The 18,757-nt window shown below is 42.9% G+C and overlaps 1 protein-coding gene across 1 annotated transcript in view; it reads right to left on the bottom strand.

The window, feature by feature from the left end:
* Window positions 1-232: 232 nt before the first annotated feature.
* LOC144888846 (guanylate cyclase soluble subunit beta-1-like) overlaps window positions 233-18,757 on the bottom strand; it is a 50,504-nt gene continuing 31,979 nt past the window's right edge. Inside the window, exons 8-13 of the mRNA XM_078768351.1 lie at window positions 12,263-12,384; window positions 10,434-10,631; window positions 8,866-9,103; window positions 8,613-8,753; window positions 8,331-8,485; window positions 233-1,386 (exon numbers count right to left, since the gene is read on the bottom strand). Of these exons, the coding sequence (XP_078624477.1) occupies window positions 1,263-1,386; window positions 8,331-8,485; window positions 8,613-8,753; window positions 8,866-9,103; window positions 10,434-10,631; window positions 12,263-12,384 (978 nt within the window). The 3' untranslated portion in view covers window positions 233-1,262. The remainder of the gene's footprint in view (window positions 1,387-8,330; window positions 8,486-8,612; window positions 8,754-8,865; window positions 9,104-10,433; window positions 10,632-12,262; window positions 12,385-18,757) is intronic.

Genomic DNA, 18,757 nt, shown 5'->3' with positions numbered 1-18,757 from the left:
GCCATGAGAATATGAGAATAGTGCCGTCACCAGCAATAATACTTTACTTTCCATACCGCCCTGATTACGTACCATCAATCGGTACTGATGCACATTATGTAACGACTTTCACCTCAACATTTCCATAAAATACTTCAAAGTTGGATGTTGTCATTTCTATTCTGCAAGTTGGCTAATGTGACTTTTTGTCATGAACTTTTCAGTATCCAAGTGCAATTTATTTATTTTCTTTGCTGTGATCCAAACCCGATGCTGAACATTCCGTCTTAAAATTATGAATGCCACTCCCAAATAGTGAAAAACAATTGGAGTGCTTTTTCAGGCCTGGTGACTGATTGTGAGATTATTTTGGGTTTCCAGGAGAACTTTGAGACAATTACTGCAACTTATTTAATGGCACCAGTTATTCACAATTCCTTATAGGATTGTCTGGTGGAAGATTTGATTCTAAAACGAATATGGAAATTGTTTGGTGTATCAGTGACAGCTCGCCTTCTCTTTGCAAAGGACACCATGGGGTCTTTGACATCCAGCCGCTAATGCTGGCAGATGTGACGCAGTTTAGCGTCAATCCGAGGGATGGAACACTTTGTGGTGCAATGCTCTGACTGTGAAACACCAATCCAACAGTTTACAGTTGAGTTGGGGAATTGAACCCAGGGTTCATAGCTCAAAGGTAATTGTAACGCCTATGCACTATCCTGTCAGAACACTAGACTTTGTGAATGGCCTGACATGATCGACCTTGGGTGAGGAACCATCTACCTTTTCGGTTTGCAAACAAAATGGTGAAATCCCCCCTAACTCTCCATCACCCCACCCCCAATCATCTCTATATACATTTACCTTCCTTCCTCTTCACTAATCCTAATATTTAACTTTTTCTCACTTGTCCTTCCCATATCCTCTTTCTCTTTTAATTTTAAATGCACTGTCCTCGACCTCAATCTGGAATATGTTAGGCGTGTTATACAATCACTTCATTGGGCTCTGCAGCATGGTTTAACAAGCACACCAAGTACGGGACAAATTATATTGATGAATTCACCGCACATTCCTTAAACTAACCAATGTGATGACACGGTTATTTTACTCCAAAAGCAACTAGTTTGGTAGATGATCTTGGTTGGATTCAAAGATAAAACCATTTCCTTGCAGCATCCACCCGATCCATGTGGTATTTTGAAAGTGAGGTGGGAGGCAAAAGCAAGCTGATGAAATGGTCACAAAACTTTATGGATGTTTCCAGCTCTACCTTTCTATTAATTTGCTCCCGCACGCGAAAGCAGCCAAATGGGCATGGGACCCTCGCATCCTTTCATAGAGACTGGACCATGGAATGTCAGTTCAAAGTCTGGGTCTTGGTTCTTTACCGTCTTCAAGCACCTGCAAATGGTAAACAAACATAATATTTATCGAGCAGACATTGCTGGAGAGCTTTGGCTGTATTGTGTTGTGAAGGGCCGTATTGTGTTGTGAAGGGCCGTATTGTGTTGTGAAGGGCCGTATTGTGTTGTGAAGGGCCGTATTGTGTTGTGAAGGGCCGTATTGTTGTGAAGGGCCGTATTGTTGTGAAGGGCCGTATTGTGTTGTGAAGGGCCGTATTGTGTTGTGAAGGGCCGTATTGTGTTGTGAAGGGCCGTATTGTTGTGAAGGGCCGTATTGTTGTGAAGGGCCGTATTGTGTTGTGAAGGGCCGTATTGTGTTGTGAAGGGCCGTATTGTGTTGTGAAGGGCCGTATTGTGTTGTGAAGGGCCGTATTGTGTTGTGAAGGGCCGTATTGTGTTGTGAAGGGCCGTATTGTGTTGTGAAGGGCCGTATTGTGTTGTGAAGGGCCGTATTGTGTTGTGAAGGGCCGTATTGTGTTGTGAAGGGCCGTATTGTGTTGTGAAGGGCCGTATTGTGTTGAGGGCCGTATTGTGTTAAGGGCCGTATTGTGTTGTGAAGGGCCGTATTGTGTTGTGAAGGGCCGTATTGTGTTGTGAAGGGCTGTATTGTGTTGTGAAGGGCCGTATTGTGTTGTGAAGGGCCGTATTGTGTTGTGAAGGGCCGTATTGTGTTGTGAAGGGCCGTATTGTGTTGTGAAGGGCCGTATTGTGTTGTGAAGGGCCGTATTGTGTTGTGAAGGGCCGTATTGTGTTGTGAAGGGCCGTATTGTGTTGTGAAGGGCCGTATTGTGTTGTGAAGGGCCGTATTGTGTTGTGAAGGGCCGTATTGTGTTGTGAAGGGCCGTATTGTGTTGTGAAGGGCCGTATTGTGTTGAGGGCCGTATTGTGTTAAGGGCCGTATTGTGTTGTGAAGGGCCGTATTGTGTTGTGAAGGGCCGTATTGTGTTGTGAAGGGCCGTATTGTGTTGTGAAGGGCTGTATTGTGTTGTGTTGCTGCCGAGAAAAAAAAAAACTTGGAGTAAACACTAAACACATCATGTGAAAACTAGTACGGCACTCGGTATGGAGCACATATTTCCACAAGGCTGATCAGTTTACATTTTGTATCCCACTGATAGGCCGGATCTGCATCCGGACCTGGAAAAAAAAATCGAATTTCGTGGCGATATCGTCTGCGTACTTAACTTGATTAAGCATATAACGAAAGCGTCTACCTGATGGCAGGTTTTCAAAAAGTCTGTTCAAGAAGTGACTTTCATCAGTACATACATGCATCGACTTCCTTTTCAATGCTCCCAAATATAGACTCCATACTAGTTGAAGGCCCACACACTTTAAATGCCATTGTAATGACCTTTCTCAGTCTGGACTTGTTCCTCACATGTAGATAACTATACCAAGAAACCAAATTGAATGATAAAACACTGATCAGCAAGGAATTGGTCAACATCCGCATCACACAAGAGCCATCACCAAATTAATTCAACTTCCTGAGAAGAAACAATGTTGTACACAGCATCGGTATTTGCATCAAAAGTTAGCTTGTTATCAATAATACTGCCCAGGTATTTGAATTTGTTAACGATTTCCACCTTTTCACCATTTATGGTTACAGGCTCATGATTGTGACTTTTTCAACAATCCAAAATCATCTCTGGTTTTGCACACATTCAGATTGAGACAAAAGTCCTCACACCACTTATTGAATGCGTCAATCTCATCGAGGTATGATACCATGGGATGATTGGTCGGAAAGACAGACAACAATGGCTGTATTGTCCACGTACTTAACAACATTTTCAAAAAGTCATTTGTACCATGTACAATTAAAGTGTTGAATTCAAATTCTTAGCCATTTTGCTGTTTAGTCCATCTTCATATTTGACGTGTTATTGGTCCCCTACCCAGAGGGGACTATAGGTTTGCTCTCTGTCTGTCTATCCATCCATCCTTCCATCCCACCTGCAGCTTTCTGCACTTTTTTCCATACCCTCTAACATCTTCAAATGAAACTTGGTACAAGGCTTTATTATGATAAGTTCCAGAACAAGTTAGAGTTTCGGGGCATTTCGCCAATGTTTCATGGAGTTATGCCCTTTTTGAACTTAGAAAATATCACATATTATACATGGGTCAGTTTTCAGCTGTTCTGACTCCACCCCACTGCTTTACGCCCATTGGCTGAACAGATGGCTCGACTCTAGGGATATGTATTGCAAAGCAATTATTGCTCTTGTTACCCTCGCCAGAGGGGAGGGTATTGCATTTGAGTCCGTTTGTTACTTGCAAAAATCGAAGATTTTTCAAGTATATTGGTTGGTCTTGTGCATTATTCTGTTTGTCTGTATGTCAGTCGCCTACAGGTGACAATTTTCAACCAATCTTCACGAAACTTCACCAAATGGTAGAGCTGGTCATAAGTAAGAAGCCTATTGTTTTTGGGGTCAAAAGGTCAATAGGTCAACAAAAGCAAAAGGTCACCAACTGTCAAAATTCTAAAATCCTCAATTTTCATTGGATTGACTTGAAATTTGAAGAGGATTTGCATATATGGTCACTGAATTCAACCACCAAGTATTTTTGAGGTCATCATAGGCCAACAACTTATTTTAGGGATTTCACAAGTATCGTGCTATGCACAACATACACTACATGACCAAAAGTATGTGGACACCCCTCCTAATTAATGGTTTCGGCTGTTTCAGCCACACCCATTGCTGACAGGTATATATAAATCAAGCACACAGCCATGCAATCTCCATAGACAAACATTGGCAGTAGAATGGGCCGTACTGAAGAGCTCAGTGACTTTCAATGTGGCACCGTCACAGGATGCCACCTTTCCAACAAGTCAGTTGGTCAAATTTCTGCCCTGCTAGAGCTGCCCCGGTCAACTGCAAGTGCTGTTATTGTGAAGTGGAAACGTCTTGGGGCAACAACAGCTCAGTCGCGAAGTGGAAGGCCACACAAGCTCACAGAACGGGACCACCGAGTGCTGAAGCAGATAGCGCGTAAAAACTGTCTGTCCTCGGTTGAAACACTCACTACGGAGTTCCAAACTGCCTCTGGAAGCAACGTCAGCACAACAACTGTTTGTCGGGAGCTTCATGAAATGGGTTTCCATGGCTGAGCAGCCGCACACAAGCCTAAGATCACCATGCGCAATGCCAAGCGTTGCCCGGAGTGGTGTAAAGCTCGCCGCCATTGGACTCTGGAGCAGTGGAAACGTGTTCTCTGGAGTGATGCATCACGCTTCACCATCTGACAGTCCAACGGACGAATCTGGGTTTGGCGTATGCCAGGAGAATGCTATCTGGCTGAATGCATAGTGCCAACTGTAAAGTTTGGTGGAGGAGGAATAATGGTCTGGGGCTATTTTTCATGGTTCGGGCTCGGCCACTTAGTTCCAGTGAAGGGAAATATTAACGCTACAGCATACAATGACATTCTAGAGTCTAGACGATTGTGTGCTTCCAACTTTGTGGCAACAGTTTGGGAAAGGCCCTTTCAAGTTTCAGCATGACAATGCCCCTGTGCGCAAAGCGAAGTTCATACAGAAATGGTTTGTCGAGATCGGTGTGCAAGAACTTGAGTGGCCTGCACAGAGCCCTGGCCTCAACCCCATCGATCACCTTTGGGATGAATTGGAACGCCGACAGCGAGCCAGGCATTAATCGACCAACATCAGTGCCCGACCTCACTCATGCTCTTGTGGCTGAAGGGAAGCAAATCCCCACAGAAATGTTCCAACATCTCGTGGAAAGCCTTCCCAGAAGAGTGGAGGCTGTTATAGCAGCAAAGGGGATTGGGGGGGGGCAGGGGGGGGAGAACTCCATATTAATGCCCATGAATTTGAAATGAGATGTGTGATGTTCGGGTGTCCACATACTTTGTCATGTAGTGTATTTCTTGTTTGTTTGTTTGCTTGTTTGTCCACACAGAATAAATATGATTTTCTCTGTAACCATTGGTTTGATTGACAGTAAATGTTCACCATTGGTGCACCTCCTCCTGTATCATTTCTTAATGATAATTATGACGTCATCGGTCACGTGGTCTGGGCACCATCTTGGAAAAACTCCGTACCTCTACCTCCGAAAGCGCTGCATCGAAAAAAATGACACGGCTCATTGTAAAGAACTCCATGGGGAATAACACATGTTAATGATGTCATAGGTCCCTCTATTATGACGTCCTAATTTGACAAGTACAAAACTTCATCCGATCAAGATGAAATTTCTTGAGCATAATCTAGAAATAAATTGGTGGAGAAAAAAAAGAATGATGACGTCATCGGTCACGTGGTTCGGCCGCCATATTTGTTTTAACACAAAAGCCTTAAAAACCACTAAACACGTCCTGGCGAGGGTCTGCAATCTCTGATTGCTCTTTCTTGTTCTTATTATTGTGATGTTTATGTATCTCAATGATGTTTTGAACTTACAATGTTACTGAAGAGAAATTTCCCTGGATACAGGACAACAAAGATTATTATTATTATTATTATTATTATTAATTGCCTCGTTATTGTCACTTACCCAACTCATCCACTAAGTTTTGTCATAATCCATCCACAACATTTTGAGATATTGTGCTATACAGTCATCCCTCGCTATATCGCGCTTCACTTTTCGCGGCTTCGGTACATCGCGGGTTTTTCTCGCTAGTATATGTAAAATTATATATCGGATTTTTCATTATATCGCGGGATTCTGCGGCCTATAGGTATTTTTATTTTTTTAGATTTTAATTATTTTTGCGGTAAAATAAGCATTTTCTAGCCTAAAAAATTAATAATAATATAAATAAAAATATAACACATTAATTAAAACCTATATTAAAAGAATATTACAGTAAATCGAAATAAAATACGCATTATAAATGAGTAGACAAAGAATCGCGCATTTTGAAAGTCCCGTATTCTGGGGGTAATTAACTTGTCCATGATTCTGGGGGTAATTAACCCATCCGTAAGGAGGGTTCTTGGATGGTTCTTCGCTACTTTAAGTAATTTGCAAGGTTGATGCCAAACTGTGTCCTGCAGTTTAATGATCAATATGGTTTTAAGAGTCATCATACTTTGGGTAACCTCTAATTTACAATAACTTATGTTTACAACTTAGAGACACATGATCATGATGACGATTTCGATGATGTTGTCTAAAGCTGCAATTAAATTAAGTCGCTGAGTAACATGAATGACCGAGGTTGTGGAGGATGGGATTTTTCGGTCATTACCTTTTGATACAGATGAGATATCTGCTTCATCACCATCAGATCAGGAATAACCACCCTCACCTCCTCTCCACCCCCCACTGCTTCCTACAAATTAACCATCAGGAAGCTGCTGCATATGCAAGAGGAAGCTAATGCATTTCTTATTAATTTTCAAAATTAATCATCATCTCTATTTTGAATAGCTCATGAAGACTTCTTTATGCTTAGGCCTCAGGTTTGATTAAAGGCACTTTTGTCAATTATTGCCTTTTGCTTTCAAAAACACAATTTGCATCAATGTAAATACTTTGTTGTACTGTACTTGTGTAGTTCCATGATCATATGTGTATGTTTGTTTGTTAATTAATTGCAATTATAAAAGAACTTGCATCAATGTACTGCACAGCTATATATACACGTACAAATATTTTTCTAATACGTAAGGACTAAGGATGGGTCTCAAAAGTGTGTTTAAGAGTGTAGAAAGGGTTCATCAGAGCGTGGGAAAGGTTTATAAGAGTATGGGGAGGGTTTTTAAAGGCTTAAAATATATAAAAATAATAAAATTAATATATGGTTTCTACTTCGCGGATTTTCACCTATCACGGGGGGTTCTGGAACGTAACCCCCGCGATAAACGAGGGATGACTGTATATCGTTTTTGACCATATTTCTCAATGGTAAATAAAATCGTTTAAAAATTGGAGAATCTGGATCCAGATCTTCACCAAAATATAATCAATTTGTCCTGGTCACACACCAAGTTTCGTCCAAATCCGTCCATAACATTTTGAGATATCCTGCTCACAGACAGGCAGACAAACAGGGGTGAAAACACAACCCCGTCCACCTTTGGTGGCGGAGGTAAAACATGTATTGTACTACTTTAACAGCTCCAATCATTCCTCCCATGGAGCATTTTTGGCCCAAGTCTTTCAATTAATCGATTGCCTAAGCCTGACTTAGTGGAACCGATGCGGGCAGGAATTTGGAATTTGGCTAGGGTGTCTGCACATAATAGCATACTTACTCTTTGCAAAAGACAGTGGGATCTCTAACATGCACTAGAATATGCTGGTAGATGGGACCCTGGTTTAATATACAATCTTGTGGACGGTGCGCTCATTGATGCAATACCCTGCCCAGTTTATAATCGAGTCGAGTCAGTTTATATTTGTCTGGAATTATACTCAAACTGGACAATTCAAATACACTTGTATTACGTCTTTGCTATTCTGCCAGTTCAACTTCCTATAAAGTGATGACTAAATAAAGCTCAAAAGTAATGCTGTTCTTCTGAATGTCAAATATTTTAACTTAAGACAGCTATTCACCACCATTTCAGGCCCCCATCCACAACCATTATCTTTTCTATCCCAATTAACCCTCCCAAGCCCACCTCTTTCCAAGTTTCCAGTTTCTCCTTCCATCTCTGATTGAGAAGTTGTGGCTGTATCCACCTTGTTCACCCCCCACCCCATCCCCCCAGTGTCGTCCTCCCCTAGCACTCATTCTTTCCCACAATTCTTATTCCTCCAAGTCTCCCTCTATTTTGTCCCTCGACCCTGTTGGCATGTTTCCCCTGTCTCTACTGTTCCATTTGTTCTGTTACATCTTGATCCGCTCAGTGTGGAAGCTCCTTTACAAGCCTCAACACTGTATACAAACAGACTCCTGCCATCAATATGAGTTGTAGAGTTTACATTGATAGTGATATCACCGTACTGGTAGGTAGCTTGTGTCACGTTGATGCATCCGCTTTGTCCAGTGGATTCAGTTCGACTTGTTACATTGACAGTATTGCCGAAGAGGCAGTAGCGCGGCAGGCGCTGCCCGATGACACCCGTCACCGCCTCACCACTATGGACTCCGATTTTGATCTGGACCAATTGTAATGGGCAGAGGGAGTCAGAAAGGCAGAAGAAGAAAAAAAGGAGAGCGCTGTGCAGGTTCAACATATCGAAGTGGTAATGGCAAATTATGTCGTATAGGGATAAAATAAAGTACCTGTACTGGAGCACCATCAACAGCGATCTGACGTGCACTGTCCATCATGCCGAGGGCGAGGCGGCAGATTGAGCGGGCATGGTGGGGGCATTCCTCTGGCAACCCACTCACCACCATGTACTTATCTCCAACGGTCTCAACCTGGAGGCAGCAAATAACATAAAATCTGGGTCAAACAGAACATCTCTTCAGGTAGTCAGGACAATGCAGGTAATAAGGACAATGGCTAAGGATCCATTGTACTCCTGCCAACCTTGTAGACGTGTGGATTGCGTCGGGCATCTGTGAGACGATCAAAGCGGGTATAGAGGGCATTGAGGAGGTTCACAATGGTGATCGCTCCCTCAGTTGTGGCATGGCGCCTACATACTTCATCAAAATCTACAATGCCACTGAAAAGAAGGGTGACACCAGGATAACGACGTGCTGGAACGGGACGTCTGTGTCGAAGTTCGTTGGCGACCGTCGGTGGGAGAACTGAGTACAAGAGACTGCCAAAGGCAGAGAGTTCAGAGTTAAATTATAGAAACCTCCCTTGGCAAATAATGTATGAAATAATATTGTCTTAGTGTTAACCCATTTAAACTTAAGAGAAAACAGTAATCCTCAAAAGGAGAGATGCTGGTTGCATCTCTTGTCATCATTTGGGAACATCCTTTTTAGTCAACTATTCAACAAATTCAAATTATCCAGGTTGGCATCAAGGACACAGGAAGGTGAGATACAGTCGATGAAAATGTTGTCGAATAAGGTAGCAAAACTCTTCTTACACGGTCACACGTCATACCAATCAAAGCAGGCTTCATAACACAGAAGCTCGTTACATGAGAAGTAAAATTAAAAGTTGTAATTATTTTAAATGATGAGATATTAATGTGAACATACCGCAATGAAAGTCTTAATGATAGCGCTTCAATGAAAAAGTGAAAATAGAGATGACAATAGAGAGCCTAAATGAAAAAGTTATGTTTTTAAAATGGAAGGGACCTATTTTGATGAATTTTCAAAACCAATTTTGATGACTCAGATGAAAACGATGGTATTAAAATTAGTTTATCTTGGCTTCTCAGTCGCTCCCTGCAACGTGATCAACAGTACTAAACGAGGACTTCAAGTAACCAGTTTTACACCAGGTCACTTGAGGGAACCAGTGCGGAGCATATACAAATTTAACTGGTCTCAGAATAGGGTCTCGTCACAGAATGGTGTCATATCGGCCCTTGCTTACAAGGGCAGATGCTTCCAGCTGCTCGTGTCATCGGCAACTCAGCAGTGAAGGAGTGTATAGTGGATAATGATAAAATTATTCATTCATTGGGCTGGCAGGATAGCCAAGAGGCAGGACACTCACCTCTAAGCTGTCAAGCCTGGACTAAAATCTCGACCCGGCTATAAACTGTCATCCCGGTGTTACACAGGCAGGGCGATTCATCAGTGTGTCTGCCATCCCTCAGATGCATGTTAAACGGGCAACCCATCTGCCGACATTACTCGGTGGCAATATCCTTTGTAAAAAGTAGGTAAGTATTCGCCGGCACCCTGAACAAATTACAAATTCTTGCCCTAACCAGGAAGGGGCACTTCAGCAGCTATAGGCTTCACACGAAATGAATGAATGCTTCATTCAATATTAATAATAAAACAAAGCTCTATGATGTAATAGGTGAGTTATTTCTTTCTCAGCCAAACTTTTTTTTCTAATCGGTTTGCTCAGAACAAGTGTTTACCTCAATCATTCAAAAATGGGAACTATTGTATTAACAATTCACACAAAAAGGGAAGGAAAAAAACAAAACATGCAGGATTGAAGCCAGCTTTCACCTGTCAGTTTTCTTCTTTTCAGTGTCGAGGGCCCGTAGCGCATGCTGGAGGTGGTCAGTGAGCACCTCAAGCTGCTGAGTGAGCTGATATTCCTCACGGAACTGCTCACCTAGCAGCACCAGCTCTCGGCTAGCGTCATGCAGAGGAATATCACTAAGACGCAGACCACGCCGCGCCAGGCCAGAAAGGTCCAGCACGCTGAATGGTGTGGAGAACTGGACTTTATTATTGGGAAGACAAATTACCAAAGAGGCTCTCAAAGTTTTCATATTCATACATGTTGTTTCTTGGGTTTGTTGATCTGGAGAAAGCATTCAATAGGGTTCCACATGAAGTAGTGACATGGGCATTGAGGAAGTTAGGAGTGGAGGAATGGTTGATCAGAGTAGTGATGGCAATGTACAAAAGAGCGCGCACAGCTGTAAGGACAAAGGACGGGAACAGTGGTGAGTTTGAGGTGAAGGTGGGAGTGCATCAGGGGTCGGTACTAAGTCCACTACTATTTGTAGCTGTGATGAAGGTGCTGGCTCAGAACGTAAAGGAGGGTTTACCGTGGGAGTTGTTGTATGCAGATGATCTGGTGTTGATTGCAGAAAGTATGGATGGACTGAAGGAGAAGATGAACAAGTGGAAGGAATGTATGGAGACAAAAGGTCTGAAGGTGAATATCGGAAAAACGAAGGTGATGGCAAGTGGTAAAGCATCTGGTGAGGTGGAAAGAACTGGGAAGTAGCCATGTGCTGTGTGCAGGAAGGGTGTCGGAGTGAATTCCATTCAATGTACAATGTGCGCTGAGTGGGTTCATCAAAAATGTAGTGGTTTGAGAGGGTCATTAACCAGTGTGGCAGCTACATTCAAGTGTAAGGTGTGCACAGAGGGAGCTGCAGATGGAGGAAATGTTGAGTTGGATCTTGGAGATGGCGTGAAGCTGGAAGGTGTGAAAACATTTTGTTACCTTGGAGACATGCTGAATGGAGAAGGTGGATCGGCAATGGTTGCTCGAGTGAGATGTGCATGGAAGAAGTTTCGGGAACTGAGTGGCGTGCTGACGAGGAGGGGAGTGTCATTGAAGCTGAAGGGAAAGGTGTATGCTGCATGTGTGAGAAGTGTTATGATTTATGGGAGTGAGACATGGGTAATGAACGTAGAGCAGCAACGAAGCCTGGAAAGGGTGGAAATGCGAATGGTTCGGTGGATGTGTGGAGTATCGTTGAGAGAGAGGAAGACAAATGATGAATTGCGAAAGATGATGGGAATAGAGCCTGTTATGGATGCTGTGAAGAGAAAACAGGTTGAGATGGTTTGGTCATGTGTTGAGGAAGGATGAAAGTGACTGGTTGAAAAGAGTGATGGAAATGAATGTAGAAGGAAGTAGAGGACGGGGAAGACCAAGAAAGACTTGGCTAAAGATGGGCGAAGAAGAAATGCGGGCAAGGGGGTTAACAAGGGGAGATGCAGAAAATAGGGCAAAATGGAGAACATTGTCATGGGGACCGCAAGGCTAACCCCGCTCTTGCAGGGAAAATGGCCTTAAAATGCCTGTTGTATACATGTTTTGTGAAGCATACAACTCTACTTTAGACAGCTATGATGAAGGATGGTTCTTTACGATGTACGTGGACATCCTTAAACATTAAGATTAAGGGAATCATTAAAAGATCAAATGCAAGAACAGGAACTCAAGGAAAATAGTTTGGAAAAAATATGGTTCACTACAAGCAACATCTCGAGGTGGTTTAGCTCTCGAGTCGGTTCTCTATCAGGCCGACTTCTCATGTGGCAAGTCATGATTTGAGCTGTATCCGAGGTAATTAAAGAGAAAAGCTCACCTAGGTGAACACAGGAACAGCATGCTGTCTGCATGTGGAAGGAACATCATTTGACCTTTCAGTCTGAGGAGTTCCTCTTCACTGTCACCCATTTCACTTGATCCTACATCCAGCACACCCTCCTGTCAGAACAGAGTTTAACAATAACCTTCAAGTCACAGTAATCTCATTATATTTTGAGAAGTGTCTGCTTGTTTCAGCTCTTTCACACAATTTGTATGATCCTACCCTCTGCCCCCTTTCCGATTAATATTGCTGTCCTGCACTAGGTTGCTTGGCACATCGTCATAGACTCCTGTAACATCACAATTTGCACTGTTATCATTTTTGCTATTCTGATTATGAAGACTGGTGTCACAGAATATACCATTTAAATTGAGATATGGTTAATCATATGGTTAGTGAAGCAGGTACGAGTTCAATCAACTAATCTTGAAGGCAGTCACTCACTTGTGTGTGGGTTAAAGTGATTGGCACCGAGGAAAGAAAGGAATTTCAAAATGCTTTGAAGAAAGTCAGGAGTTAATGCATAGCTGCATTGATATCTATGACGTGTTACAGATCCGTCACTTCCGCCTTTGTTGTTATTATATTATGTACTTGTAGGATTTTTAGTTTCAGGTAATATTGTTGGTAACATTTCTGTGTGAAATGGAGATGACTTTAGTAAAAGGTAAAAATAAATGTCTGTGAAGGAAAAAGGAAAACGCGGCAAAGAAACCGGAAGAGGGGAGGAAAAAAAAGTCGCCAAGAGAGAGGAGACAGCCATGAGAGAGATACATCCGTGAGCCACATCGAGGCTGCGAGCAGACTTTTTTGATATTGGTCGCGAATGAGTTAAGGCTTCCCGGGAAAGGGATTGCCCGCGACGTCTTCCTATATTGCGATTGCAATTAAACCTGCGTCTCAGGTTTTATTACCAAGCGTGAGTTATTGTTGGTGGGAAAGCAAAAGCCTCCATTACAGGCCGATCTGCCATTTTGTCCTCGAAGAGGCTGTCCGCCTGGTGCTTTGTGTTTTGTCATTGGGATTCTCATATCGACATCATTGTGTGGAGCGCCGTTGGTTTCCATATTGGCTTAATCATTGGTGGACGGGGGAGCATGGATTATGCTCACGTTTTAGGGGATCGTTACCCCGTGCCGCCAGCTGCTCGACCTCCCACCTCGTAACTCCGCCGCCGCACCGATACCTACATGTTTTTGCCGCTCTGCACGACTTCGACATTCACCCCGCGTTGGGATTTGTGCACGGACTTTGGGATTGTTACATTCCACTTACGTTTGGCGTATCGTGAGTCTATTGCTTTGAGAGCATTGGGGAATGGTGGTACCATCATATGTTTTGTTCGTTTGATGCAAGTGTTACGTGGTCCTCCCGGTAACTACCTGGTCTTGGTGACCCCCGGACCGTGGGAGGACCCCGCCAGAAAGATCTCTGATTTATACGCGTTCGTAATGCAATCAATATGAAAGACACAAACAATTCAGGTCAATAAGCAACCCCACACCAAGGATCCGGATTAATTAATAATATATTCTCAATCCATCAACCACAATCAACAATCAATCAGCAATATTACTAAGATGGCCATCTCATATATTTCCCCCCTTTCCCCACTCACGACCCCTCAATGGTCACTGTCCCTCACAATGTCTCTGGGCCCCTCCAGACCAAGGTGAAGGTCGACTTCTCCGCACACGGGCGGTTGAACGGACCCCTGGCTGACGTGCTCCAAACGTGCACGTCGCGTACCGGGAACAGCTGCTGCAGCGCACACCTCCTTGCAAAGCAAAGCGGGCAAAGCAAAGCGCGGCTCGCAAAGCTCGCGAGGCCCAAGGTGCGACCCGTACACGCCCTCGGAGGCGTCGAGGCGAACAGTGCCGGACGATTTCCTTCCAGGAAGCCACGGCAACCTGACATGTAACAGGCAATCACCCCCGCGCAGGTAACTCCTCTCGCCAGACGGGCTTTTCAAACTCAGCGTTCCCAACGCTAATCAATATCGACACCGCTCGCGTCGGAGCTGGGCGAGGAAGAAGAAGATAGCCGCTTCTCCAGGACCTCGTGTCTTGTTTTTTTCCTTCCGGTTCACTATCCCGTTTCCGGTCTCCTGTTATCCGGAGCCTCTCTAACCATTTAACCACAACAACCTTTAATAGAATAAACATTAATAAGCAATGACATGAATAGTAATTCACCTAAATCCGGGATCCGTAACACAAGTGATATTTTCATTGTACTTTCTTTGAGAGTGTTATTATTGTGTATGTGAGAGTTCTGAATACAATTACTTGTTTTGTTCTTCAATTGCATTGGTGTGGTTTTACCATGGTTTATTAGAACACTCAAAATAACAAATCTTTCTGCCGCGTTCCCTCTCGAGACTCTGAGAGGCATCGTAACCGGAGTTTGGGGAGGTAACACGTAACACGTGTGCATTATAATCGGGATTTTTACTCATTGAGTGGTTCTTATAATCGGTATTAATTAGCATAAATATTTTACAAGGTAGACAGTAGGGATTAATAAATACTGTTTATTAAATCACCTTCTGACTCGTGCCGTATGTTGGTTTCACCTGTATAATAACAGACAAGACATATTATTGCCCGAAAATATTTTCTACCGTGTTAGTCTGGGTAACTGGTGCACATGCGTCAGTACCTCGATGAAGTACGTAACACATTTATGCTGCTCCTGTTGTCTTCATCTTTAATCTGGGTCTGGGTGAAGCCGCTGTTGCATGACAGTGCATATCAAGTACATACGGCCTAACAACAGTGATTTTATGAAACTACTTCGTGTTCGGGCTAAACTTTATACTGCCGCTCATATTATCAAGTTGGGGAGTCATATTCTCAATCTCTTTCTTTCCGCAATTGATCACTGTGATGTTGCGGCATTTTCTAGAGGCAACTTCTGCGAACTGTGTTGATCTTGTGACATCAGCCTTTCCACACATTATTTCTGTCGAGACTTATCTTTTAATCTTGCCACCAATACCATCGACGGGACCCTTTCCACGGCTGGTAGTGAAAAAGGGGAGGGGGTGATTTTTTTTTTTCATTTTGATTTCCTCTTAGTGTGTTATATATTATTTGCAATTCAGCATCTAAAAAGGCTGTGATTAATATTCCTTTAACACTCTCCATATACACATCCTAATTTTATTTTTCCCCATTTCTTTCATTTAATGTATTTTTAACACCAAACAACAACATCCTTTTTGCAAAGATTTTTCAGAATTTTTTGTTTGAAAATATTGTTAATGAAATGAAATCAGAGAATTTACAATTACAAATTATTCTGATGAGAAGTATGCTCAGAAGAAGAAATTATTTAATATTCTGGTAATGGAATTACCAGTGGAAATGGGTGGAATTTGAAATTGTCTCTTGTATTTAACAGAAAGCATCAATGACAAAACTTTGTACATTTTCTCACCAGTGTATACGAGTACGATGAATCAGTAAATTATAAGGGAATAGCCATACTTATTTGCAAGATAGTGAAGATACACATTGACTCCAAAAACTATAAATAAATAAAAAATGGTCTTGTAGAAACAAGACCGAAAGTCTAACAGCGGCATAGCTGGGCTTGTAAAATATTATAAACCACAAACACACATGATTAGCTTTTTAAACAGTCGCTAATACTGTTTATAGCATTACACAAGGAAATTTGGAGGAATCCAGACATCCATCAGGTAAGTTTTACTGACAGAACTGAGGGAAGATCTACTGTAATCTAGATTATACCCCACAAGGGTTGGGTATGTACCGTTTTGTTGGAAGATCCGTAACGCCGATGTTTTCGATATTTGATGGTCATTTTAACAATCGGTTTGTTTGTGTTTCACACTGAATGAAAAACGTAAAGGTAGAGCACGGGAATTGATATATACATATGACAGGTTCGCCGATATGTTCGGCATGAACGGCATATAAATCAAAATGGCGGTGTGTGGAGAGTCAGCCGCCATACCGCCTTAATGACATCAGACTTGATCACATCACCCTGTCATGTGACCATATCCTCAGCTCTAATTGGTATACGTTTGAGGGGACATACATACATACATACATACATACAGACGGACAAACACTGTTCTAGACAGCTTTGCCCTATGGGCTATGCTGTAAAAAAAAATGCCTTACTCAAAACTGCTACTCCAAAAAAACCGGCAGACATTTGCAAATAGTTTTCGATTTCATATTCTGCATAATGTTCTCTCACTTATAAATGGTATTTTATGAAGACATGACAAAATTCAAATTTTGCAAAAATTGACATCTCATAAATTATGCAATTGACCATGTGATACCCACTCCCACCGGGAGCGGCGCTATGCCAGACAAGACAGCATCACGGTAGTTATGTTAAACAGCATCACGGTATTTCAAACAGCCTCACGGTATTTTAAACCAATTTCAATGGTTGCTAGAAGAGAGGGAAGCAAGTACAATCATACTAACGTAATCACAAGACTTTAAACCCAAAAAACCAAAAAAATACCTGTTTTGGTATTTGTTTTGCTAAAAAAAATACCCCACCTCGTATATCTCCTCAGACACCAATTTTTCTAATGCCTTGAACAAACGTTGATGCGTCATGTGTGATGAAGGTTGTGGTCAAGTTTCATTTAAATTGAGTGTGTAGTTTCAGAAAAAAGAGCAAATACCTACTTTGGGGGGCAACCCCCTCCCCCATACACTCCCTTAGGACCCGGTTTTTAACTCACCTGGAACGAAGTTCAGGGGAGCTTATGCGATGTCGCATCATCCGTCCGTCCATAAACACTTGCAACTTCTTCTCCAAAAGATGTACCGAAGTGTAAAAGATGTACCCCCATGATGTACCTTAGTTTGTTCAGGGCACTAAGAAAATCGAAGTCTAAGGAGGTCTACGGGGGGAGGGAGGGGGGTCAAAGTGGGTCCAGGTTTGACCCCACAAAATAGGTATTTGCTTTCTTATCTGAAACTACACATACAATTTCGATGAAACTTCACCACAACCTTCACCACCCGTGATGTACCAAAGTTTGATCGCGGCATTTAAAAAAAAATCTGCCTCTTTGGGAGTCTACGGGGGAGTTTCCCCCTCAAAATAGGTATTTGCTTTCTTCTCAGAAACTACAAATGCAATTTCGATGAAACTTCACCACAACCTTCATCACCCATGATGTACCAATGTTTTTTCAAGGCATTAGAAAAATTGTGGTCTGAGGATGTATACGGGGTTGAGGGAGGGAGGGGTGTTGCCCCTGAAAATAGGTATTTTACTGTTTGTTTGTTTAAAGTCTTATGATTATGTTAGTCTGATTCTACATGCTGTCCTGTCTTTTAGCAACCATTGAAATTGGTTGAAAATACCTTTAGTCAGTGCAGTATACTGTTACGGTTTTGCAATAAAGGACACTCCCTCTAGTTAATTACACGACAACATGTAGCCTGCAGTAGTCAGTTATTTCTTATTAAATGTAAAGATTAGCTCCCTTCCCATTGTGTAGTAATTAAAGCAGATATGCGTTGAGTTAGGCAGGATTCCAACCCACCGTGTGGTTGAAAGAAGACGCTGGTTCATGGGTGGGGGAAGAACGGGCCATGATACCTTCCAGAGGGAGGCATGGCTGACTGAACGACCGCACGTGACCAACATTGGCCAATGGTAGGTCGTGGAACCTTCCAGAAGGAGGTGGGGGGAGGAGAATGACTGCACGTGACCAACCTCGGCTAATGGTAGGTTGTGGAATCTTCCAGAATGACATTCCACCCGATAAAGGTGTTTGAAGTGCTCCGATCGCTCTTCAAGCTCGCTCTCCTCGTTTGTCCTTCAAGCTGACCGTCCTACAAGCTGGTTCTTCCGTGCTGCCCTTCTCCTTTGTCCTCGAGCTGGTTCGTCCTCCATGCCGTCCTTCAAGCGGCGGTTCCTCCTCTGAGCGGAATGTCCTTCAAGCTGCTCATCCGGATCGACCCGGGAGCTGCACGCAGGAGCGGCCCCTGCCTGAGTCAGCGTCGGCACGTCCACCGGTACGAGTCTAATCAGTGTGTAATTCAGCCCATGTGCGAGTGTGCCAGGTGCCTGTGTTGAGATTAGATAGGTAAGAATTGTTAAGTCTGCTTCTCGTCCTTTATCTGTGCTTTTTGTAAATAAAACGTGTACATTTTGTTTCCTCTCAACCTGCTCGTGTGCGTCCTCTTCCCCATTGACCCAGCAGCGTCCCAAAACCGAATTCGGCTGCTCAATTAGGCCCGTAGAACACATAGGGTAAAACTGCAACCTACACCGTGCGACCCGCTCGGCGCACCCGATTGGAATAAAGTGTGGGAACGCGAGGGGTTCAATTCCCGGTCTTCCGGGATACCTAAAAATAAGCAATTGATGTCATAAATGTTTATAAAGCAGTCCGTGACATGTGGTTTGTCGATAACCGTTTGTCGATAAGATAAAAATAAGATAATATTTTTAGGTTCAAATAAACATACTCAT

The sequence above is a fragment of the Myxine glutinosa genome, chromosome 14 (assembly GCF_964187855.1).
Source record: "Myxine glutinosa chromosome 14, kmMyxGlut1.1, whole genome shotgun sequence".
Taxonomy (NCBI): domain Eukaryota; kingdom Metazoa; phylum Chordata; class Myxini; order Myxiniformes; family Myxinidae; genus Myxine; species Myxine glutinosa.
Note: the sequence above shows the minus strand (reverse complement) of the source record. Positions and strands in the feature narration are given on the sequence as shown.